The sequence below is a fragment of the Glandiceps talaboti genome, chromosome 6, assembly GCF_964340395.1.
Source record: "Glandiceps talaboti chromosome 6, keGlaTala1.1, whole genome shotgun sequence".
NCBI lineage: Eukaryota > Metazoa > Hemichordata > Enteropneusta > Spengelidae > Glandiceps > Glandiceps talaboti.
The window spans coordinates 4163580-4186797 of record NC_135554.1 but is presented as its reverse complement, the minus strand read 5'-3'; the positions used below and the strand labels follow the sequence as shown (position 1 = coordinate 4186797).

General features: G+C 33.9%; 2 protein-coding genes across 5 annotated transcripts in view; one reads left to right on the top strand and one right to left on the bottom strand.

The window, feature by feature from the left end:
• Positions 1–243: 243 nt before the first annotated feature.
• LOC144436188 (succinyl-CoA:3-ketoacid coenzyme A transferase 1, mitochondrial-like) lies at positions 244–13926 on the bottom strand. Its single transcript, XM_078124905.1, has 12 exons — positions 13832–13926; positions 10361–10472; positions 9398–9488; positions 8774–8909; positions 7548–7697; positions 6708–6875; positions 5784–5891; positions 5141–5255; positions 4695–4789; positions 4052–4173; positions 2862–3114; positions 244–2560 (listed from the first exon to the last, which is right to left on the bottom strand). The coding sequence occupies exons 1-12, from the start codon at positions 13916–13918 to the stop codon at positions 2417–2419; spliced, it is 1581 nt and encodes a 526-aa protein (XP_077981031.1). The 5' UTR covers positions 13919–13926; the 3' UTR covers positions 244–2416.
• Positions 13927–15413: 1487 nt separating this feature from the next.
• LOC144436090 (cilia- and flagella-associated protein 74-like) overlaps positions 15414–23218 on the top strand; it is a 60956-nt gene continuing 53151 nt past the window's right edge. For 3 of the 4 annotated variants that reach the window (XM_078124774.1, XM_078124773.1, XM_078124771.1), the window contains exons 1-4: positions 15414–15552; positions 18149–18316; positions 18479–18619; positions 19591–19794. In XM_078124774.1, coding sequence (XP_077980900.1) covers positions 18171–18316; positions 18479–18619; positions 19591–19794 — 491 coding nt within the window. In that variant the 5' untranslated portion in view covers positions 15414–15552; positions 18149–18170. Of the gene's footprint in view, positions 15553–18145; positions 18317–18478; positions 18620–19590; positions 19795–23218 lie in introns of all 4 variants that reach the window. The other variant, XM_078124772.1, reaches the window with a different exon arrangement.

Here is a 23218-nt window from a genome sequence, read left to right as displayed (position 1 = left end):
ATGCATGCATGCATGCATGTGTGTATGTATGTGTGAGCACATGTGTGTATGTACATATGTATGTACATGCTCACATATAGTAATATGATTAAAATTATGAGACAATGTGATATCACACTTAAATTAGTACACATTTGATATGTACAGTAATGTTGGATTCTTACAATAATTATTACACACTGACAACTTGCAGTAAATCCATCAACACATGTCATTATTTTCGATGTTTTAATGGCATTATTTACAAAGGGCTTCACAAGTCACATGGTATATTGATGTAATGAGACTATATTAGATATAGTAACAGTTAAAACTAGACAATTTATGTTCTAATGTCACACAGTGTTAGTCACTAGTTTGAAAACCTGTCAGATGTTATACAATATCAGATTTCAGAATACCTACATTACTATGGTGACAACAAGTTTGAGAAGTGAACACATTATAAATATGAAGACTGGTAGTTCCTTGAGTTTCTCCTGCAGTAGAACTCTCTCTATCAATACATTTGTACTTGATGGTACTGTGTATACAAATAGTATAACTCTCTATCAATGCATTTGTACTTGATGGTACTGTGTATACAAATAGTATAACTCTCTATCAATACATTTGTACTTGATGGTACTGTGTATACAAATAGTATAACTCTATCAATACATTTGTACTTGATGGTACTGTGTATACAAATAGTATAACTCTATCAATACATTTGTACTTGATGGTACTGTGTATACAAATAGTATAACTCTCTATCAATACATTTGTACTTGATGGTACTGTGTATACAAATAGTATAACTCTATCAATACATTTGTACTTGATGGTACTGTGTATACAAATAGTATAACTCTATCAATACATTTGTACTAGATGGTACTGTGTATACAAATAGTATAACTCTATCAATACATTTGTACTAGATGGTACTGTGTATACAAATAGTATATCTCTATATATCAATACATTTGTACTTGATGGTACTGTGTATACAAATACAACTCATAGAACAAGACTTCTCCCATTAATACAGTCTGTATGCTTCAGTTTACTACGTCAATGTAATTATAATGACACTGAATGACTTCAATGTAATAGTGACATTTTCTCTATCATCCTTGCTAGTTATACAGTTTACAAGTTTTCTTTGCATCAATCAATAACCCAGAACATGAGAAAAGTAACTTGTATCCTTTGAAGGGCTCTAGTTTCTGTAAATAGGGATAGCATTAAGATGACACTCACTATGCTGGCTGGCTTTGACAGGATGGAATGACACATACCCCATAATGTTTATTATGTTCTCTTGTTGTGGACAATTGATTTGATGCTGGATTTTATATATATACTAATGAACCAACAAACACCTCCTATGGTATCACACAAAAACATAAAAATATTATTTAAATAAAATTCTTGTTTGTCATACTTTTGAGAGTTGGAACTTGAAGGAAATTATGAAAACCCTTTTCTGTCAATAAAAGAAGATTTCACATTTCTTGTGTTATACTTACAAAACCATGACAGACCAACAAATACCATTCTGTTCATTTGACATTACTATATCATGATTTGAATAAAGTGGAATTTTCCTATTATTCATTGATTCGTATTATGACAAGCAAAACATCAAACACTGTATATTGAAACAACATAGCAAATGTTATTTCCTACAGCAACATCATAAATAATTATTTTGACCAAGTTAATCATTACCAGTCCTGTTTCAATGATTAGTTGATTTACTTTCTGATAGTGTTTGACAACTTGTTGTGTTAGTTAGTATCATGGGAATAATAAAGCCTAGAGGACTTTGACGTCAGAGAATAGGATATTGTTCAAACACACAAATGCAAACAAAGTAAAGGTCTGAAAAACAAGACTGCAAATGCCATTTTTCTGATTCACAAAGACAGACAAAATTTATGGCTATTTGGAAAGTGTGAGTGAGTTTATATTATTGATGGCCACCATATTACAAGACAACATACACGGTTGACATTTTACAAGGCACTGATATATAAGAATCAACCCTAATGTTAAACTAAAAACTCATCTGTTAACATTGACATAAACTTTGTACTGCAATGAACAATGTGTGACTTGACATCCCTGAAGAAGACCTGATTTTTACTAAAACAATACTGCCATGCATAGTCAAATCTATAAATTGTCATCATCTTTGTTACTGGGGATGCTAAATGTTGGCAAGGCTTCTATAATAAAATACAGGACAGCTTAGAGTATTGTGCTATACACTTGGGTGTCCTATCTGTCTTGATTTTGAACCATCCACCACTTTAAGAAAGAGATCGGCAGCATTTTATCCATCACCACCACCACAATGGAAGTCCTTACAATATCTTCTTTATCAAACCTGTATCGTTATAATTTAGATATAGAATCCATTTTGTAGCTACGAGTCAACTTGAGCCATAGGTTTCAGATTTTCAGCCACTTCAAATGTACAGCCTGTAGATTCAACGATGTCTTCTACAGTCACTCCTTCAGCCAGCTCTGACAAAGTCAAACCTTTCTCCTTATCCACATCAAATACACACTGTATGAGACAAGTCAAAAAAGTCAAATGAATTAATATTTACTGAACTCAATACTCTTTGATAATAATTTCTAATACTAATGTTTCGCTATGGTGGACTCTCTAGGACCTTAATACTAATGTTTTGCTATGGTGGACTCTCTAGTACCTTAATACTAATGTTATTGTGTACCTTGTCTCCATTATTTCATTTGGGTTGCAAAACAGTCTGGGGTACCCAACATAAATCTCTGGCCTAGTGTTCGTAAAGTCTTGTTGCATCATACTTGTATCTGTATATGAGGTAACACTGTCTACTCACCTTCTCTGTGATAATTTTATTGACACACTTGACACCTGTCAGAGGGAGTGTACATTCTGACAGAATTTTATGTTTGCCGCCCTTAGCAACGTGTTCCATAGTAACGATAACCTTTGTGCCACCACTAGCACTAGATACTAGATCCATAGCCCCACCCATTCCTTTGACCAGCTTCCCTGGAATCATCCAGTTAGCAATATCTCCATACTTAGAGATCTGCATAGCACCAAGAATTGTCAAGTCCACATGACCCCTGAAAAGAGAACAAGCCTTCATTGATGACACAGCCCCACAAGAAGTATTTTGGTATATTTTAATGGTAAACACTTATTGCATGTAACCTGTTCTATATATTGTTCTCAATCATGTTCAAAGGAAATAAACCACAATTTAATGTCATATAGGTGAGGCCTGTAATTATACAGGAAATTGTTATTTTTTGTGTCAGACTCAAAGCTGCACCAGCTGATAAAATAGGAAACGTTGTATAGCAATTTGATCACTTTTGATTGATTATGGTTGTGTGAGCTACAAAACAGAATAATAACAAATGTATGGATTACTAAAAAGTATACTCAGTTATTGTACTCCCTTTTTCAACTCATGTAGATGTTTGACTCTTGATTTTCCAAGCAGTATAGAGAGGTAGGACCCCCTCTTTGAACACATCTAAACTTTTTAACCCCATATTTTGGACAGTGTATTTTTCAGGTTGCCTTTTTTCACTTTTTTCAAGATTTTACAAAAATCACAGTTACTGGTTGTCAATTTTCAAATTTTCCAAGGATTTTGATTTGTATTTTCATGCAAAATATAGACATTTGACCTTCAGTTTCTGGCTGAAATGTATACTATCCCTTAGTTTTTAAATATTTGTGTTTGTAATTTGATTCCACCAGGGTACCCATTACCCGGCCAAGTACCCCCTCCCCCCCTTCCAACTATACAACAGTTGACACTATTATAAGTCTGTTATCCAAATATAAATGAGTAATACAGCTACACCTTTCAAAGTATAAGTTCAGAATATTCTAAGAATAATTTGTACAATTATAGAAAGTGTTTGGGATAAACTGGTGACATATATACATCAATTTACTGATGATGTAATAAATCCTGTATATTCAGTTCCAATGCTATCAAAGTCATAGTAACATGTATATTGACAATAATTACAAATTTGTCCTTACCCTCTAATCATGCCAAATGATTCATCACTGGAAAAATAGGAAGCTCCTTCAATGACTGTGACAGTCTCTTTGCCAGCATTGATGAGATCCGGATCTTGTTCACCAGGTTTTGGGAATGGACCCTATCGTAAAGAAGATATAAGTACCAAGAAATTAACATACAGGGACAAAGTATGAATAAGTCAGTCATTGCAGTTACTAAAACCCACTAAATACATCTTGAATGATCAAGGGTTTTTGATCTCAATTCTAATCTTACTTTCACACAAGCCCTTAAAGACAATGACATGGTTTTCATTTGTCATACGCCCTCACATGGCCAAAACATGCCATTATCAGACAACATATTGACCAATCAGAAATTTCCTTTTTACACAGCCACTTAAAAACACACAACAAATAGATGAAGCCATTTTTAAATGGAAGCCTACTAGTATTTGCAGTATTACGAGTGTGTGTGTATAAAATAAAACATGTACAAGATATACAACCATTATCTGTTTCCTAGTGGTTTTAGAAACAATGTTGTGAGCAAGTTAGAGTGGACTAAATTCGAACTGACAGACAATAAAGACAACACCTGTTGGGCCAAGAACTCCATTGGGTTAGAAGTGAACTGAGAGTGTACACAGACAATACTTACCAGGCCAAGAACTCCATTTTCACTCTGTAGATGTACTGTCATACCTTTTGGAATATAATTACTGGCTAACATAGGCATACCAATACCAAGATTGGCTGATTACAAATGTAAGGAAAGTCATTTTACTAAATACTACATACTCTGTCTTGTTAGTTTGGTATGGTTGGTCTTATTTAGCAAAACATACATAAACATTACAAGTGCAGTGTTACCTTCTACTAACTATACATGTATTGTTATACAGTGGAATCATCATCACTATCCCATCCCCCCCCACTACTATCACCACCTCCACCACCACCACCACCACCACCACCATCATCATCATCATCATCATCATCATCATCATCATCATCACCATCACCACCATTATCATCATCATCATCATCATCATCATCATCATCATCATCATCATCATCATCATCACCACTATATTCAAAGGATACCATACATGCCATCTTCAAATTCTAATGCAGCTCTCTTAATAATTCTTTCTCTAAGGGCAGCAGCTGGACTCTTGGGTTTACCATCATCTTTCTTTTCTTTAGTTAATGTCAGTCTCTGAGAGAGGACCACATGTATTAAGATAGGTAAATAGTAGTACACCAAATGGACATCATGATAAGTGATGTGATATTGTAGAATGAAATTAACATTTATGATACTATCAGGGATTTGATGTGCAATTTTTCATGATTATTCAAATGGTGATGTCATTTTGTATTTGCACTCTCAATACGTTATACTTGTTTGTGTCTATCTGTTTGTGTTTTTGTTGTCTTTTAGTTAAAACAGGAAACTTGCTGTACATTACAATTATTTACTACGACTTAAAACTGTATTTATGTGCATAGTTTTGTAAAGTGCTACAAGAATCCAACAATTATGGTAACCGTTAGTTGTCCGCAATAAAGAACATTAAAAAAAAATATCAATTAGGTATGTGTGATTAGGCTTAGTTTGAATATACAAATAATCTCATTCTTTCACAAGATGTATATGTGTGTATACTCTGTACTGTACTACTTATGTGTGTTGACTAATATTCAGATGCCCCATAAGATGGTGTTTGTTACTTCAAATACTTACCTCAATTCTTTTCTCATACTTCTTTCCTTTGACCACTCTGTTTACAAATATGCAAGGAATGTCAACATCTTCAGCCGGGATTGTACCATTCTCAACAATTTCCTCAACCTGCATGGCAGTTAACATAATTTGATTTTGACTAGTAAAGGTATCAGGAGATAGTATCTGTTGTTAGCGTACACACCAACAACACTTACTCTACATACTATTACATTACTGTTTACCTATTGTTTGTAAATGCACCATGGGCAAACATAGTTTCCATGGTAATATGATATTTTGTTATCATTATATTTCAAATAAATCTTTCATCAAATTCCATAGATAGTAATGGTGACTAATTTCAGCTATGTTCAGAATGTAAATGGTGGAATTACCATAAACAAAACATATTAGATGTTTTGAATTCATACATATGTAAACATCATATGAACAATCAGAAGATGGGTACTCTTTGAGTATTGCTATATGCTTACACATACAAACTACATGCACAGACTTACACACTGACACAACACACACACCATGTGCTACATGCACATGCATGTGCACACACACACACACACAATACATGCACAAACTTACGTACTGACACTACACACACACAACATGTACTACATGCACATGCACACACACAATACATGCAAAAAACTTATGCACTGACACTACACACACACACACACACACCATGTACTACATGCACATGCACAATACATGCAGACTTATGCACTGACATTACACACACACACACACACACACACACACACACACACACACACACACACACACACACACACACACACACACACACACACACACACCATGTACTGTGCACACACAAAATACAAAATATGTCATGGTATTCCCAGCAATATTTAATTTTAGTGTTTGGAAGAAACCAGCATTGTAATTCTGTGTACTCACCTCTACAATTGTCATTTTTGCTGCTTTACACATGGGAGGGTTGAAATTCCTGGCAGTTTTCCTAAATATGAGATTTCCAGCTTTGTCAGCTTTCCATGCCTTAATGAGTGCAAAGTCACCAGTAATGGAATTCTCCATAATGTAATCTCTACCATTAAATTGTCTGGCCTGGCAAAAGTAACACAAAGCATATCTATTTAATAATTCCATTCCCTTCCACATTAGATTATTCACAAATTGTCAATGAACACGTGTAGACATGAGTTTACCTACTTTAATGTTAAACTTTTCTTTATTCAGTGTACTATTTGTTGTCTCATTAATGCATTAAATAGAAAAGATGAATAGTTCATTACATATTTCCAGTAATTGCAATGTTGAAGAATTGAGTCTAATAAAAATAAAAATATCTGTTTACACCAGCAAAGCAGATTAACTCCTAAACTGTCAATACACTCATCTCTAATAATGGTAAGATAAAACATTGTATACTTTGGCCACTGGGGGCACTATTTGGCTACAGATTTTGGACTAAATTGAGGGGTGCTGTAGATATTTACTTATTCAGTGTAGAATCTCCAAATATTCCAGCATACATAATGCAAAGACAGTAGAGTTGATGGTTTCAAATCTGTCCTCATCGGCATCCATGTCACTGACCATATAAATGACCTGATACTGTCTTTGTAGCTATTCAAGTCATTCACACCTTATATTCCACATAACACTTTGTAGCTATTCATGAGTCTGTAGTCACCTGACAATGAAACTTGTAGTAAAGTGGCCAATAGGATTATGATGAATGTTAGGCAAGAAGTGTACATATACAGTTTGACATACCTCTCTGGGATCACTGGTTATGGCTACACTACCATCACCATTATATTTGATTGGTGCACCACCCTCGTGAATCAATGTACCAAATGCTGTAGGTGTAAAGAATGCTGGGATACCTGCACCACCAGCACGAATCCTTTCAGCAAGGGTGCCCTGGAAAGAAATGTTGTCATGACACCAAGAATTATAATATTTGATATCAACTTGGTTATTTTATATGACGACTGAAGTTTTAACACAAGAATACATCTATGACCTCTACGTGAATTTTATCAACCTGAACCACACCAAAAAACTGTCTACCCACCCTTGAATGAAATTGGTGTTATTGGAACCACACTGTTTTTTCTTTGGCCTTAATACAAATAGGGAGTAATATAATAACGTCATAATATCACAAGAAATTAATGCAAATACTGTGACTACCAATACTGGCAGTCACACACATCATGGCATTCTCATATAATTACACTGTTTATTTCAAAAAATTTCATAAAATGTACCCACACGAGTTCACCTGATTTCATAATTCACTATATATACTTCAAATGTTTGTGTACCACAAAAAAAAAGACATACATTACTATTATTGTTCACCATTACAGATATTAACAGCTGGTACAAACTTCCACCTTTTGTCAACCACAGATTCACACCTTATATTCCACATAACACTTTGTAGCTATTCAAGTCATTCACACCTTATATTCCACATAACTTTGTAGCTATTCAAGTCATTCACACCAGATATTCCACATACCACTTTGTAGCTATTCAAGTCATTCACACCTTATATACCACATTACACTTTGTAGCTATTCAAGTCATTCACACCTTATTTTCCACATAACACTTTGTAGCTATTCAAGTCATTCACACCTTACATTCCACATAACACTTTGTAGCTATTCAAGTCATTCACACCTTACATTCCACATAACACTTTGTAGCTATTCAAGTCATTCACACCTTACATTCCACATAACACTTTGTAGCTATTCAAGTCATTCACACCTTACATTCCACATAACACTTTGTAGCTATTCAAGTCATTCACACCTTACATTCCACATAACACTTTGTAGCTATTCAAGTCATTCACAACAAGAGAGTAGTATTACCAAGTTTCTAACATTTACAAGTAGATTTATCGTTGACAAATCCTGTCATGTTACAATGTATATACTTTGGGTGAATTATACAATAACTATAAAGTTGGCTGCCATTACCTGTGGAGTAAGTTCAACTTCTAGTTCTCCACATAAATACTGTCTTTCAAATTCTGCATTTTCACCAACGTAAGATGAAATCATACGTTTGATTTGCTTCTTTTTTAAAAGAAGTCCTAGACCAAAGTCATCCACTCTGTAAGATATGTAGCAAAATAGTTTGGAATATATTAATGATTGTATGTGGAATAAAGGTCAACACACTCTAAGACTTATCTTCCAGGATATCAGTAATGTTAATGCATCTTAAGAATGATTTATTTATCCAGATAATACCTCAGTCTTAACTTGACTATTTCAGTTGGTTCAAGTCATCACAAACTATAGTCTACATTATGCAGCCTCTTCTGCCCATGTTGAACTGACTGCCCTTAAGAGTGAAAATGCTATGGAAAAATTTCTGAGCCATGATGCAAATGGACAAAGGTAATGCTTTGTTGAAACAAATATATTGGCATGATAAAAGACTGCATTAGAAGAAACAAACATGAATCACCCTATCAGCCACATTAAGCCATTTTTGCTAAGAAATTTTCTATAGCATTTACTCACATTGTCTTGAGGTGGAAAAAAGAAGAGAGCCCCCAGTGGTGGGTTTGGGTAACCATGACTACACAAACTTACCCTGCATTATTGCTGACTGCTGTAATACCTTTGACACCTGACTCTAGTAGACCATTTATAAGATTTTCAGGAATTCCACACAGACCAAAACCTACCAACAAAATCATTACAATTAGCACAATCATGCACTTCAAGATATTGACTTAAATAATAAATTGTACAAATAGAATAATAATGATGATTAAAGCATTTTTTGTACTCATTTCATAGTACTGACAAAGAAGGATGAACACTAACTTACTTACACCAAAGTTTTTGAAAAAGTTAGGGTGTAAAATTATATTTGTAAGTATATAGGTTTTGTGTCAAATTACATTTGAAATGGTCACAAATATAGGTTTTATTGCCAAGTACCATTAAATATTTTGCTGCATTATGTCATTTTTTTCAGTACTACTAACAGTGAACCTGGGGTAAGATCAGATGCATTGATTAAATGAAACAAAGTTTGCTATCAATTGATTTCTTAAAATACCTGTAAATTTTGCCTGCATCATTTGGAATTAGTGTGTTTTTTAAAAGTCAGTGAAGACACACTCTTTAAAGTATACAGGGTATTCATACATTATAACCCTTGCCATAGTCTACATTCAGTTACAATTTACTACATACATTACTAACTAAATATAATGAATTTTAACCAAATCTTGAATGTATCCACCTGTGATGAAGGATTATTACTTTGTTCTATCTGAGGTACAGTAAACATTTCCAACTTTGACGATACCTCCAATCAACAGTGTCAACTTTGACCCTACCTCCAACCAACAGTGTCAAACCATCTCAACTTTGACCCTACCTCCAACCAACAGTGTCAAACCATCTCAACTTTGACCCTACCTCCAACCAACAGTGTCAAACCATCTCAACTTTGACCCTACCTCTAACCAACTGTGTCAAACCATCTCAACTTTGACCCTACCCCCAACCAACAGTGTTGAACCATCTCAACTTTGACCTTACCTCCAACCAACAGTGTTGCACCATCTGGGATATCCTTCACTGCTTCTGTTGCATCATCATAGAACTGTATTTTGCGTTGACCAGTGGTTGAGAAATAGGCACACGATACGGTCTGTGGAAAAGAGAAAAATCAATAATTACTGCATTTATCTATTTTAATTAATTAATAATTAAAACTTTTATAGGACCCAATCTTTGAACTCATAGAACAGACACCAAGCTCATAAAGAAGTGAAATAAATCAAAGAAATAGACACTTCAAAAGTTAGCTACTTCAAAGTACTTCAACAGTTAGTTGCACCCCTGTCTAGGGGTTAGTGACTGAACTTTAACAGTACACAGTGATAATCTGTGTATGCCACAACATAAATCATCAAACACTGCCTCCAAGACACTGTTTCTTTCTTTTGTGTCTACTCACCCAATTTTTTGGCCAGACACTAAAATACAGAAGAGTCTCCTTTTTATATACCAAATGAGGAAATCTTTTTAACAGGTGACTTGAGTGCAGTGATTACTCCACTATGGTATGGTGCATTGCTATAGATATTTTGGACCATACAGACAGTACAGTGTATACTTATTTATCACTAACTCAGCACTTCAGAGAATACACACACAGGTCTGATTTTGTTACAATCTGACAACAGAGAAGCCATTTGTCATTTTTAAATTTTGTATAATTCATAATAAATCAATTTTATCAATGTTTAAACATATAAAATTTCAAATTTTATTTGATTAAGCTGGTATTGTATAAACAATGAATGATTCTCTTTCAAAGAATTTAAACTTTAACAAGATGAAATATCTATGCCAAGTGTACAGGAATGTAGATATTTTCAAAAGCAATGTATTCAAACTAATAATTCATTGGAAGAACAATTATTACTAATGCTGCCATAAAATATACATCCACATTTATTCTAATTTATTTTGATCAAACTTATAGGCTAGATTTGTATATGGTGTGGTCCTAGTACCTGTACTTTATACAAAGTGTGTAAATAAAAATCTCTAGTCTGAAAGTAGATTGAAAGCGAGTTAGAATAGTCACTAACTCTGAAAGTAGATTGAAAGCGAGTTAGAATAGTCACTAACTCTGAAAGTGGATTGAAAGTGAGTTAGAATAGTCACTAACTCTGAAAGTGGATTGGAAGTGAGTTAGAATAGTCACTAACTCTGAAAGTGGATTGAAAGTGAGTTAGAATAGTCACTAACTCTGAAAGTGGATTGAAAGTGAGTTAGAATAGTCACTAACTCTGAAAGTGGATTGAAAGTGAGTTAGAATAGTCACTAACTCTGAAAGTGGATTGGAAGTGAGTTAGAATAGTCACTAACTCTGAAAGTGGATTGAAAGTGAGTTAGAATAGTCACTAACTCTGAAAGTGGATTGAAAGTGAGTTAGAATAGTCACTAACTCTGAAAGTGGATTGAAAGTGAGTTAGAATAGTCACTAACTCTGAAAGTGGATTGGAAGTGAGTTAGAGTAGTCACTAACTCTGAAAGTGGATTGAAAGTGAGTTAGAATAGTCACTAACTCTGAAAGTGGATTGAAAGTGAGTTAGAATAGTCACTAACTCTGAAAGTGGATTGAAGGTGAGTTAGAATAGTCACTAGTGAATATGAAGTCATACACATGTATAGCCATGAATCTCATCACTTCAGCTAGAATATGTTTTGGTGGGCTTACAGCAATGTTTTTGCGAAGGTTGGGAACCCCTGTAACAGAAAGGGGAATATGTTAAAACTGGCATAGTTTCCAGTATAGTACATGTACACCACAATTTTGGTGGGGAACCCAGTAAAATGACAAGGGAACTCAGGTAGATTTTACCTACTTACCACTGTTAACAAAAACACTACAGTAACTGTACATATCTACAGTGTTTCAGTAATGGATGGAGTCGAGTGCTATCCTTGGCATCAAATCCCAAGATTCAAGTTAGAGCTCGGCTACAATTGGTGCCAAGAAAGTTAAAATCTACCTGAGTTTGCATGTAGTTAAGTTTACAAGGTTCCCAACCCAAATTATGGTATATAACATACAAAATGTATGGACATCTGGTTTTAAGGATTTCTATGAAGATTTACCAGATTTCTCCCCTCAAGGTTTACTAAATCGTAGAAAAAACACTGAATGACCGTCACTGGACTTACAATGTTTGTATTATTATCATTTCAGTCAGAGTGAAATTTTGATAGTCAAACAATAATTAAAACTAAAACACCATGATGTGTGTTTTCAAGATACAAAATAACGACACATGCACACTGAGCTGGGTAGGAATGCTTTGTGGATTACACTGTACTCAAATTACAAGTCACAGGATAATAAAAATAACATTACTTACTATATTTTACGTGAGATCTATTCAACATTCTATTAGTACATGTATGTGACAACTGTCGTGACTCAATCAGAAGAGTTTATAAGTTCTATATTACATAATTCAAATTGTTACTGGGCATTGAAGGAATTGAAACAAACTATTCTCACTGACTCCTAATCATTAATTTTATCATCTATTGCGAAAAATGCAGATGAAACTTCCTAAAACTATTTTCTTTTAAACACAAACAGCTCCCACCAGAAGGCTTCATGTTGTCACCAAAGAGTTCTATTATACTCTTTCTATTTTGATAGTATTTTAACATAACAAAGACATATAAGACTTCCAACACAAGATTGTTATTAAGGTAAAATATCACTTGATGTAACTGATAATGATATAAGATTTTTTTTGTTGAAGACAGGGGTTTAATTCATACTGATGTTATATTATCCAGATTTGATTGCAGTATGCCTGCAACACAATACTACAAATACCTACTAGTACAACCAATGTTACACTGAATGGTAATTCAAAGGTAATGATAGTTTGCAAATCTTTGGCATATGGCTGATTGTGGAAATTTCGGAAAGTTTAAATCATATATACATCGTATTGGAATTAAAAGTTGTGTGTGTAATATGTCTGTGCAAAGCGCTTACAATATAAATGAAGTAAAATTATAAAATCTCACTGTATGACCGTACACGTGTAGGGTGTATGATTACAATAACGGATTACACTAATTCTAATACACCGGTGTTTATACAGACAGAACTGTTATTTTCTCTCCAGTGTCTATCAAAGTGTACACGCACATTCACACTGGCTTGTTTGTTGTCTAGTGAGGTCATATTCCAATTACCGGTAAAACCTTCTCGCCTTTTGTAAAATGTGTGCTGGTTTTGTCAATCTTTAGGCATAGGGCTGTAGCTATGGTTACTAAGTCGCTAATTCAGCATTTGATTTTCTACATGTAAATATATGTAATGTGGGTCACACATGACACATTGGGGTCACCACAGGACATGTGCGTCATCGCATCACCATGCAGCCTTGCAAAAGTTTCTTTTCGCGGCAACAAACATAAATGATACAATATTCTACACAAACATCTTCAACTGCATGTTATACAAACCTTCAAACTATGCCCACTTCGGCCGAAAATTGCCGCCTTCCTTGATGCGCGCTGCAGGACGAAGCTCAGTGCACGAAACGACGCCATTTTGGATATCGTGAACACCATCTGCGCATGTCATGACCTCCAGCTCACCAATCTTTATTACATGTCATGTTACTTTTATTTATAGCCGAAATGAAAATTGCATCGAAACATTTTTTTAAAAACGTGTTGTTATGCACAATAATTGAGCTCGTAATATCGTACACCCTGAGCAATTGTGGGTGGGTGAACATGTTTTTTTTAGTTGTTTACATGATAAATCAAATAGAAAATTGATTTTTTGGGTCCGCACCCAAAAATAAGCGTCCTCAACGTCGACCACGACAATACTTCGAGCGAGTGTCAATCCAATACAATCTTTATTACGCTACACACACTACCAGAGAGTGTGGTATGGTACACATTTTGAAGAAAAAAAATGAAATATAAAAGGTTCACAATTGATAAAATGTATACAATCCACTTGCTGCATGGAGCTACTGGAGAGTCAGTACATAGCAGTGTTTTTAAAAATAAAACAAGATTAAGATAATTGTGTTTCACTATCATTTTTTAAGACTTTTCCTTTTTTTTAGTATAAGTATTCAAATGAAAACTTTGTAACAATATAATTCTTTCAGATTTGAGTTCCTTACATGAAAATAATAAGTGATACTTATCATCTATTTCATTATTATTGCATCTGTGACAAATTCTTTCATTTAAAGATAATCTTGGTTTTACATTTTCTTCATATTTCAATACCTAAATTATGATCACTTAGCCTAAATTTTGACAAATTTCTACTTAGTGTAAAATCTAATGCAGTTTAATAAGTCTTCAAACTTAAATTCATTTTTGAAAATTCTATAAGTATGTATATCGTTGAATAAATTTGTTTCCAAGCAATCAAATATTCATTAGATAATTTCTTGTTTTATTTTCTTGTTTATTATTATTTATTATTATTTATTATTATTTATTTATTTCGGAATAGAAAAAAATTCCATAAACTGAAGAAAAAATAGAAAAGGGGAAAAAAGATGGATTAAAAAATCCTCTGGCCCCACACATTCCACAAAGTGCTTTTGGTGACAATGGTGTTATATAAGACACTCGCAATAATCGGGTTTTGAGATGCCGAAATTCGTTGGTAAAAAGCACTTGTTTTTTTTCTTAAAACTTCATCAAAAGTACAGACATACATACTTACAAACAATGCACGGTTGCTTTGAATAACAGAATGTTTAACTGATAATATATGATTTAACTCCTAATGATTTGAACACATTTAGTATGATTGTAACTTCCTAAATTCTGATGAACAAAATTTGCCCAGGGTGAATTTATATCAGTATTTACTTTAAATGCTTTTTTCAGAATGTGATTACTTGGTAAACTATTTAATCTACTCCAATATGTAAATACAGACATATGACATGTGAAGACACCCTATCCATGTATATCTCAACAATACGTCGCTGAGCAAACGAATGTTATGGCGCCCTCATACTTGCTAATGCTAACACAGCGTTAACATCGCACTTGGCGAGATCTATGCACGCGACTTCGTTGCTATCAACATGGCGGAGTTTCATCGCTGATCCAAAACATTGTATTATATTGCTCCATTGAAGAAAAAAGTTTGGACTCTCCAAGTCCAAGAACCTGCGTAAGGTTTCTTTCTACTAAAACAGGTGAGAGACGACTAATTTTATATTATACCAATCAAAAGAACTCGAGGGACGGACGACGTTTACTGGCTCTCGCATCGTACGTAGATTCAGTGTACACTCACCCCACCAGAAATCTGAACGTTTTTCGGTTAGTCGGTATCCTGGTATCGATGGTGTAGTTGTGGTTGTACGACATATTTCACGAAATCATAAACAATTTCACAATACCTTTTAAATTCCTGGCCATGCATTACGTGTAGCAGCGATTTAAGCTGTACTAACACAATAAAACGTTTGAAAACACAGCCCAGCAGTATTGAGCTATAATTTACAAGTAAGCTTATAACATTATGTATGAATGATGTAGAATTTTATGAAAGTAATACAACCCGAGATATTTGTTATGCAGTGAAATCATTTTCAATATCTCAAAAGAAAATGGGGCTTTCTAAACCACAAATTGTAAGTTAGATTCAGAGCTAGCATTTCTCTAAGGAACAACTTTTTTGAAAGTGCAGTGTAAATAAACACCACGCTACCTACACCAAAGCATGGATACATCCATGACCAAAGTGACCAAGTATTATGATAGTGTCAGTTTTGTTTCAGCAAGGAGGTTTAAGAGAATCCCGTCATACCTGTATGGTTTCTTGTACTTGTAGTCATTAATTTCACAAAGGAAGGGACAGTGAAAACACTTACTTTAAAGTTTAGGTCCCTCACATATTGAAGGCCTAGGATTTGTTGTGTACGTTCCTTATCATCACTTGTAATTAGTAGATAGAGTTTGTCTTGTCAGTGTGTTTGCTAAGGTTGGGGAACTCCGGTAACAGAAAAGGTTGAATATGATAAAACTGGCATAGTTTTCTATATATTGTACCATAATATTGGTGGGGAACCCTGGTAAAATGACTTGGGGGAACTCAGGTAGATTTTACCTGCTTACCACCCTAAACAAAAACAGTGGGCGGTCATTTCGTCCCAAAACCAACTCGTCCCAAACTAACTCGTCCCAATAAAGTTGTTCCCGGGCCAACTCGTCCCACTGCCATCTCGTCCCATTCAAAGAATTCCTGTGTGGTTCATAATTAATTGCAAATAGGCATAACGCATGTAGCATCATAGTCCTGCTTGCCGACGGTGCACGGGTCTACACTGTCTTGAGGATCAAAGGGATGACTATTAAAACTCTGTATGCAAACAGGACTAGTGGCATCATAGATTGTACGTCAAAATTTCTGTCATCGTATTTTTCATATCAAAGTTCGGAAACATAACTATAAAGTAATTGTTTGTAATTGCAAAAACTTTCGACAGATGAAAAGTCGTGTTGCCTTCTCGACAGAATCTGCCAAAGTTGCATCATTTCACGTTTGTGTTTTGTGTTCTGAATGCGTAGCGTTTTGGGACGAGTTAGTCGTGGGACGAGATGGCGATGGGACGAGTTTGTTTGGGACGAGTTCATTTTGGGACGAGATGTCTGGCAACCAACAAAAACACAGTACAATGTATGTGAATGATTTAATCCTACATGTATGCAGTGGTTATGGGTAACCCTATAACCCTATCCCCTAACTTGAAGAAAGCCTTCCTTTGATTTGTTTCATGTTCTGTATAGAAAGTCTCAAAGTGTGTTGATCCACCTAAAATAACATGTATTTCAAAAGTGAGGAGGGGGAATAAAGAAGTCATATCAGGGCACTTCCTGTAACTTGCAGCAGGACTAAATTTTGGGATAGTCAGCTATTTTATTCATCTGTTACTAAATGTGATTTAGTTATCTAGTGTCCCTGTGTTCAGTGTTGGATGGGCATTTGTCTTGTTTCTAATCGCACAGCTTGACTGGAAAAAACAAACATCTGCTTTATCCCAGAAGTCTTCTTATCTGTTCTCTAGCTCTGCAAATTAAACAAGCTCTTATATACAATTGCTGGTCTGAGACCCAACTCCCAAACAAAACCTGTAACTTTAACTTTGACCTTGACTTGAGCTTGAGGGTCAATTATCACAATCCATTATCCAGCCATTCTTACCTATCACAGACACTTACATATACATAGCAACAAGACCATGCCCATAACAACAGCCAAATGATACAAATGTTGCAAAATAAAATTAGGGATGGTTAAAAACTTAGTGAAGTGGATAAACATCTAAAAAGGGATTGCATATATTCCTAGTAGTGAGACCACACCCTTAGCAACAATGAAATGGTGATGTATGGTGCATAGATAAAAATAGGGATGGTTAGGCAAAAGGATAATGATCCAAAACGTGAATGCATATATGCCTAGCAACAAGACCATGCCCACGGCAACAATGAAATGGTGATGTATATTGCGAAACTAAACAACATGATGGATGGTTAGGCAGGTGGATAAACTTTCAAGAAATTGACATAATTGACCCAGTAATGTAGATACTGCCCATACCAACAGTAAAAATATGGTGTATGCAAAAGTTAAGAATCAACAACACATACTCTATAGCTGTGCTACAACACTGTTGGTACTATTTTATACTTTTGTATTTCAAGTGAAATATATGTCATCCATGTTCCAGTTTTTGAGTTGTTTCCGCTCTCTTTTCATCTCAATTATTTTTACGTACAAAGCAGGGTGTGAACTGAAAGTACAGACATGGAAGACAGTTCTGATTTGCAGTCCCCTGATGTTCAGGATGATTTCCGTCCAGAAAAATATTTCATGGAATCAGAAGAAACCCCTCTTGAATATGAAAGTGATCCAGAACTGTGGTCATACAGTGATGAAACTTCACATACTGGGTAAGTTAGTATTTACACATGTACAGTACCAGTGACTACTTTATCAATCATGACTTGCGTTCTTGGACTGAAGTTGTTGTGTTTTTGAGTTGTCATGACTTGCTGTATATTCTCTCTGTGACTAAAGTTGTTGTTGTGTTTTTTTGTGTTGGCCTTATGTAGACCTGATGAGAATGACTACCCTCTGACCACATCAGAGAAGATAACAAGACAAGAAAAACTGAGAATGATTGCATTACGAAGACACTTGGATGAACTGAGTGAGAAAGTACTAGATACGGAATATCTAGTCACCAAAACAAGGTACGTGTTGAAATAAAATTGGTTTGTTAAACTTAAAGGAACAATGGCTAAATCAGTAAATACTGCTGAGTTGTATTTTGTTTGAGGTGAAGAATCACAGCTTACTCAAACTTGTTGAATCTATATATCTGTCTGTGTTCAGGGTAAAACAATTTGTTGAATCTATATATCTGTCTGTGTTCAGGGTAAAACAATTTGTTTAGTCTATATATCTGTCTGTGTTCAGGGTAAAACAATTTGTTGAATCTATATATCTGTCTGTGTTCAGGGTAAAACAATTTGTTTAGTCTATATATCTGTTGGTGTTCAGGGTAAAACAATTTGTTTAGTCTATATATCTGTCTGTGTTCAGGGTAAAACAATTTGTTTAGTCTATATATCTGTCTGTGTTCAGGGTAAAACAATTTGTTGAATCTATATATCTGTCTGTGTTCAGGGTAAAACAATTTGTTTAGTCTATATATCTGTCTGTGTTCAGGGTAAAACAATTTGTTTAGTCTATATATCTGTCTGTGTTCAGGGTAAAACAATTTGTTGAATCTATATATCTGTCTGTGTTCAGGGTAAAACAATTTGTTTAGTCTATATATCTGTCTGTGTTCAGGGTAAAGCAATTTGTTGAATCTATATATCTGTCTGTGTTCAGGGTAAAACAATTTGTTTAGTCTATATATCTGTTGGTGTTCAGGGTAAAACAATTTGTTTAGTCTATATATCTGTCTGTGTTCAGGGTAAAACAATTTGTTTAGTCTATATATCTGTCTGTGTTCAGGGTAAAACAATTTGTTGAATCTATATATCTGTCTGTGTTCAGGGTAAAACAATTTGTTTAGTCTATATATCTGTCTGTGTTCAGGGTAAAACAATTTGTTGAATCTATATATCTGTCTGTGTTCAGGGTAAAACAATTTGTTTAATCTATATATATGTCTGTGTTCAGGGTAAAACAATTTGTTTTGTTTATTTATCAGGGAAGAACTGAAAACATGTCGAGAGAAAGTGGAGAATCTAGAGATTGAACGAGATGAAGTCTATGAAAATATTCAGCAAGAAGAGGAAGCTAATAACATGGCAGCAGTATATAGACTTAGATCAAAACATGAGAAGTTGTGTGTTGAACTTGAAGCAGAGGAGGCCCTTGAGCAAGAAATCTCACAGAGACTTGAACAGTCTGAGTATGTATAGACTAATATAATTGAAATGACTGAGACAGTGTGAGTATGTATAGACTAATATAATTGAAATGACTTAGACAGTCTGAGTATGTATAGACCTATATAATTGAAATGACTTAGACAGTGTGAGTATGTATAGACTAATATAATTGAAATGACTGAGACAGTCTGAGTATGTATAGACCTATATAATTGAAATGACTTAGACAGTGTGAGTAAGTATAGACCAATATAATTGAAATGACTTAGACAGTGTGAGTATGTATAGATCTATATAATTGAAATGACTTAGACAGTCTGAGTATGTATAGACCACTATAATTGAAATGACTTAGACAGTCTGAGTATGTATAGATCTATATAATTGAAATGACTTAGACCGTCTGAGTATGTATAGACCACTATAATTGAAATGACTTAGACAGTCTGAGTATGTATAGATCTATATAATTGAAATGACTTAGACAGTCTGAGTATGTATAGACCACTATAATTGAAATGACTTAGACAGTCTGAGTATGTATAGATCTATATAATTGAAATGACTTAGACAGTCTGAGTATGTATAGACCACTATAATTGAAATGACTTAGACAGTCTGAGTATGTATAGATCTATATAATTGAAATGACTTAGACAGTCTGAGTATGTATAGACCACTATAATTGAAATGACTTAGACAGTCTGAGTATGTATAGATCTATATAATTGAAATGACTTAGACAGTCTGAGTATGTATAGACCACTATAATTGAAATGACTTAGACAGTCTGAGTATGTATAGACCACTATAATTGAAATGACTTAGACAGTCTGAGTATGTATAGATCTATATAATTGAAATGACTTAGACCGTCTGAGTATGTATAGACCACTATAATTGAAATGACTTAGACAGTCTGAGTATGTATAGATCTATATAATTGAAATGACTTAGACAGTCTGAGTATGTATAGATCTATAGAATTAAAATGACTTAGACAGTCTGAGTATGTATAGACCTATATAATTGAAATGACTTAGACAGTCTGAGTATGTATAGACTAATATAATTGAAATGACTTAGACAGTGTATGTATAGACTAATATAATTGAAATGACTGAGACAGTCTGAGTATGTATAGACCTATATAATTGAAATGACTTAGACAGTCTGAGTATGTATAGATCTATAGAATTGAAATGACTTAGACAGTCTGAGTATGTATAGATCTATATAATTAAAATGACTTAGACAGTCTGAGTATGTATAGACCTATATAATTGAAATGACTTAGACAGTCTGAGTATGTATAGATCTATATAATTGAAATGACTTAGACAGTCTGAGTATGTATAGATCTATATAATTGAAAAGACTTAGACCGTCTGAGTATGTATAGACCTATATAATTGAAATGACTTAGACCGTCTGAGTATGTATAGATCTATATAATTGAAATGACTTAGACCGTCTGAGTATGTAAAGACCTATATAATTGAAATGACTTAGACAGTCTGAGTATGTATAGACCTATATAATTGAAATGACTTAGACAGTCTGAGTATGTATAGACCTATATAATTAAAATGACTTAGACAGTCTGAGTATGTATATATCTATATAATTGAAATGACTTAGACAGTCTGAGTATGTATAGACCTATAGAATTGAAATGACTTAGACAGTCTGAGTATGTATAGATCTATATAATTAAAATGACTTAGACAGTCTGAGTATGTATAGACCTATATAATTGAAATGACTTAGACAGTCTGAGTATGTATAGATCTATATAATTAAAATGACTTAGACAGTCTGAGTATGTATAGACCTATATAATTGAAATGACTTAGACAGTCTGAGTATGTATAGATCTATATAATTGAAATGACTTAGACCGTCTGAGTATGTATAGACCTATATAATTGAAATGACTTAGACCGTCTGAGTATGTATAGACCTATATAATTGAAATGACTTAGACAGTCTGAGTATGTATAGATCTATATAATTGAAATGACTTAGACCGTCTGAGTATGTATAGACCTATATAATTGAAATGACTTAGACCGTCTGAGTATGTATAGATCTATATAATTGAAATGACTTAGACCGTCTGAGTATGTATAGACCTATATAATTGAAATGACTTAGACCGTCTGAGTATGTATAGATCTATATAATTAAAATGACTTAGACAGTCTGAGTATGTATAGACCTATATAATTGAAATGACTTAGACAGTCTGAGTATGTATAGATCTATATAATTGAAATGACTTAGACCGTCTGAGTATGTATAGATCTATATAATTGAAATGACTTGAACAGTCTGAGTATGTATAGACCTATATAATTGAAATGACTTAGACAGTCTGAGTATGTATAGACTAATATAATTGAAATGACTTAGACCGTCTGAGTATGTATAGACCTATATAATTGAAATGACTTAGACAGTGTATGTATAGACCACTATAATTGAAATGACTTAGACAGGTTGAGTATGTATAGACTAATATAATTGAAATGACTTAGACAGTCTGAGTATGTATAGACCTATATAATTGAAATGACTTAGACAGTCTGAGTAAGTATAGACCAATATAATTGAAATGACTTAGACAGTGTGAGTATGTATAGACTAATATAATTGAAATGACTTAGACAGTGTGAGTATGTATAGACTAATATAATTGAAATGACTTAGACAGTGTATGTATAGATCTATATAATTGAAATGACTTAGACAGTCTGAGTATGTATATACCTATATAATTGAAATGACTTAGACAGTCTGAGTATGTATAGACCTATATAATTGAAATGACTTAGACAGTGTATGTATAGACCACTATAATTGAAATGACTTAGACAGGTTGAGTATGTATAGACTAATATAATTGAAATGACTTAGACAGTGTGAGTATGTATAGACCTATATAATTGAAATGACTTAGACAGTCTGAGTAAGTATAGACCAATATAATTGAAATGACTTAGACAGTGTGAGTATGTATAGACTAATATAATTGAAATGACTTAGACAGTGTGAGTATGTATAGACTAATATAATTGAAATGACTTAGACAGTGTGAGTATGTATAGACCACTATAATTGAAATGACTTAGACCGTCTGAGTATGTATAGACCTATATAATTGAAATGACTTAGACAGTCTGAGTATGTATAGATCACTATAATTGAAATGACTTAGACAGTCTGAGTATGTATAGACTAATATAATTGAAATGACTTAGACAGTCTGAGTATGTATAGATCTATATAATTGAAATGACTTAGACAGTCTGAGTATGTATAGACCTATATAATTGAAATGACTTAGACCGTCTGAGTATGTATAGATCTATATAATTGAAATGACTTAGACAGTCTGAGTATGTATAGATCTATATAATTGAAATGACTTAGACAGTCTGA

What these genes read in the sequence shown, in the direction of transcription:
- LOC144436188 (XM_078124905.1), bottom strand. Translation starts at nt 13,918, where the DNA reads ATGGCGTCGTTTCGTGCACTGAGCTTCGTCCTGCAGCGCGCATCAAGG. An exon ending in CAAAAATGACAATTGTAGAG is followed by an intron (nt 5,892 to 6,707) that starts GTGAGTACACAG and finishes ACTGCCATGCAG; the next exon opens with GTTGAGGAAATTGTTGAGAA. An exon ending in ATAAAATTATCACAGAGAAG is followed by an intron (nt 2,561 to 2,861) that starts GTGAGTAGACAG and finishes TGTCTCATACAG; the next exon opens with TGTGTATTTGATGTGGATAA.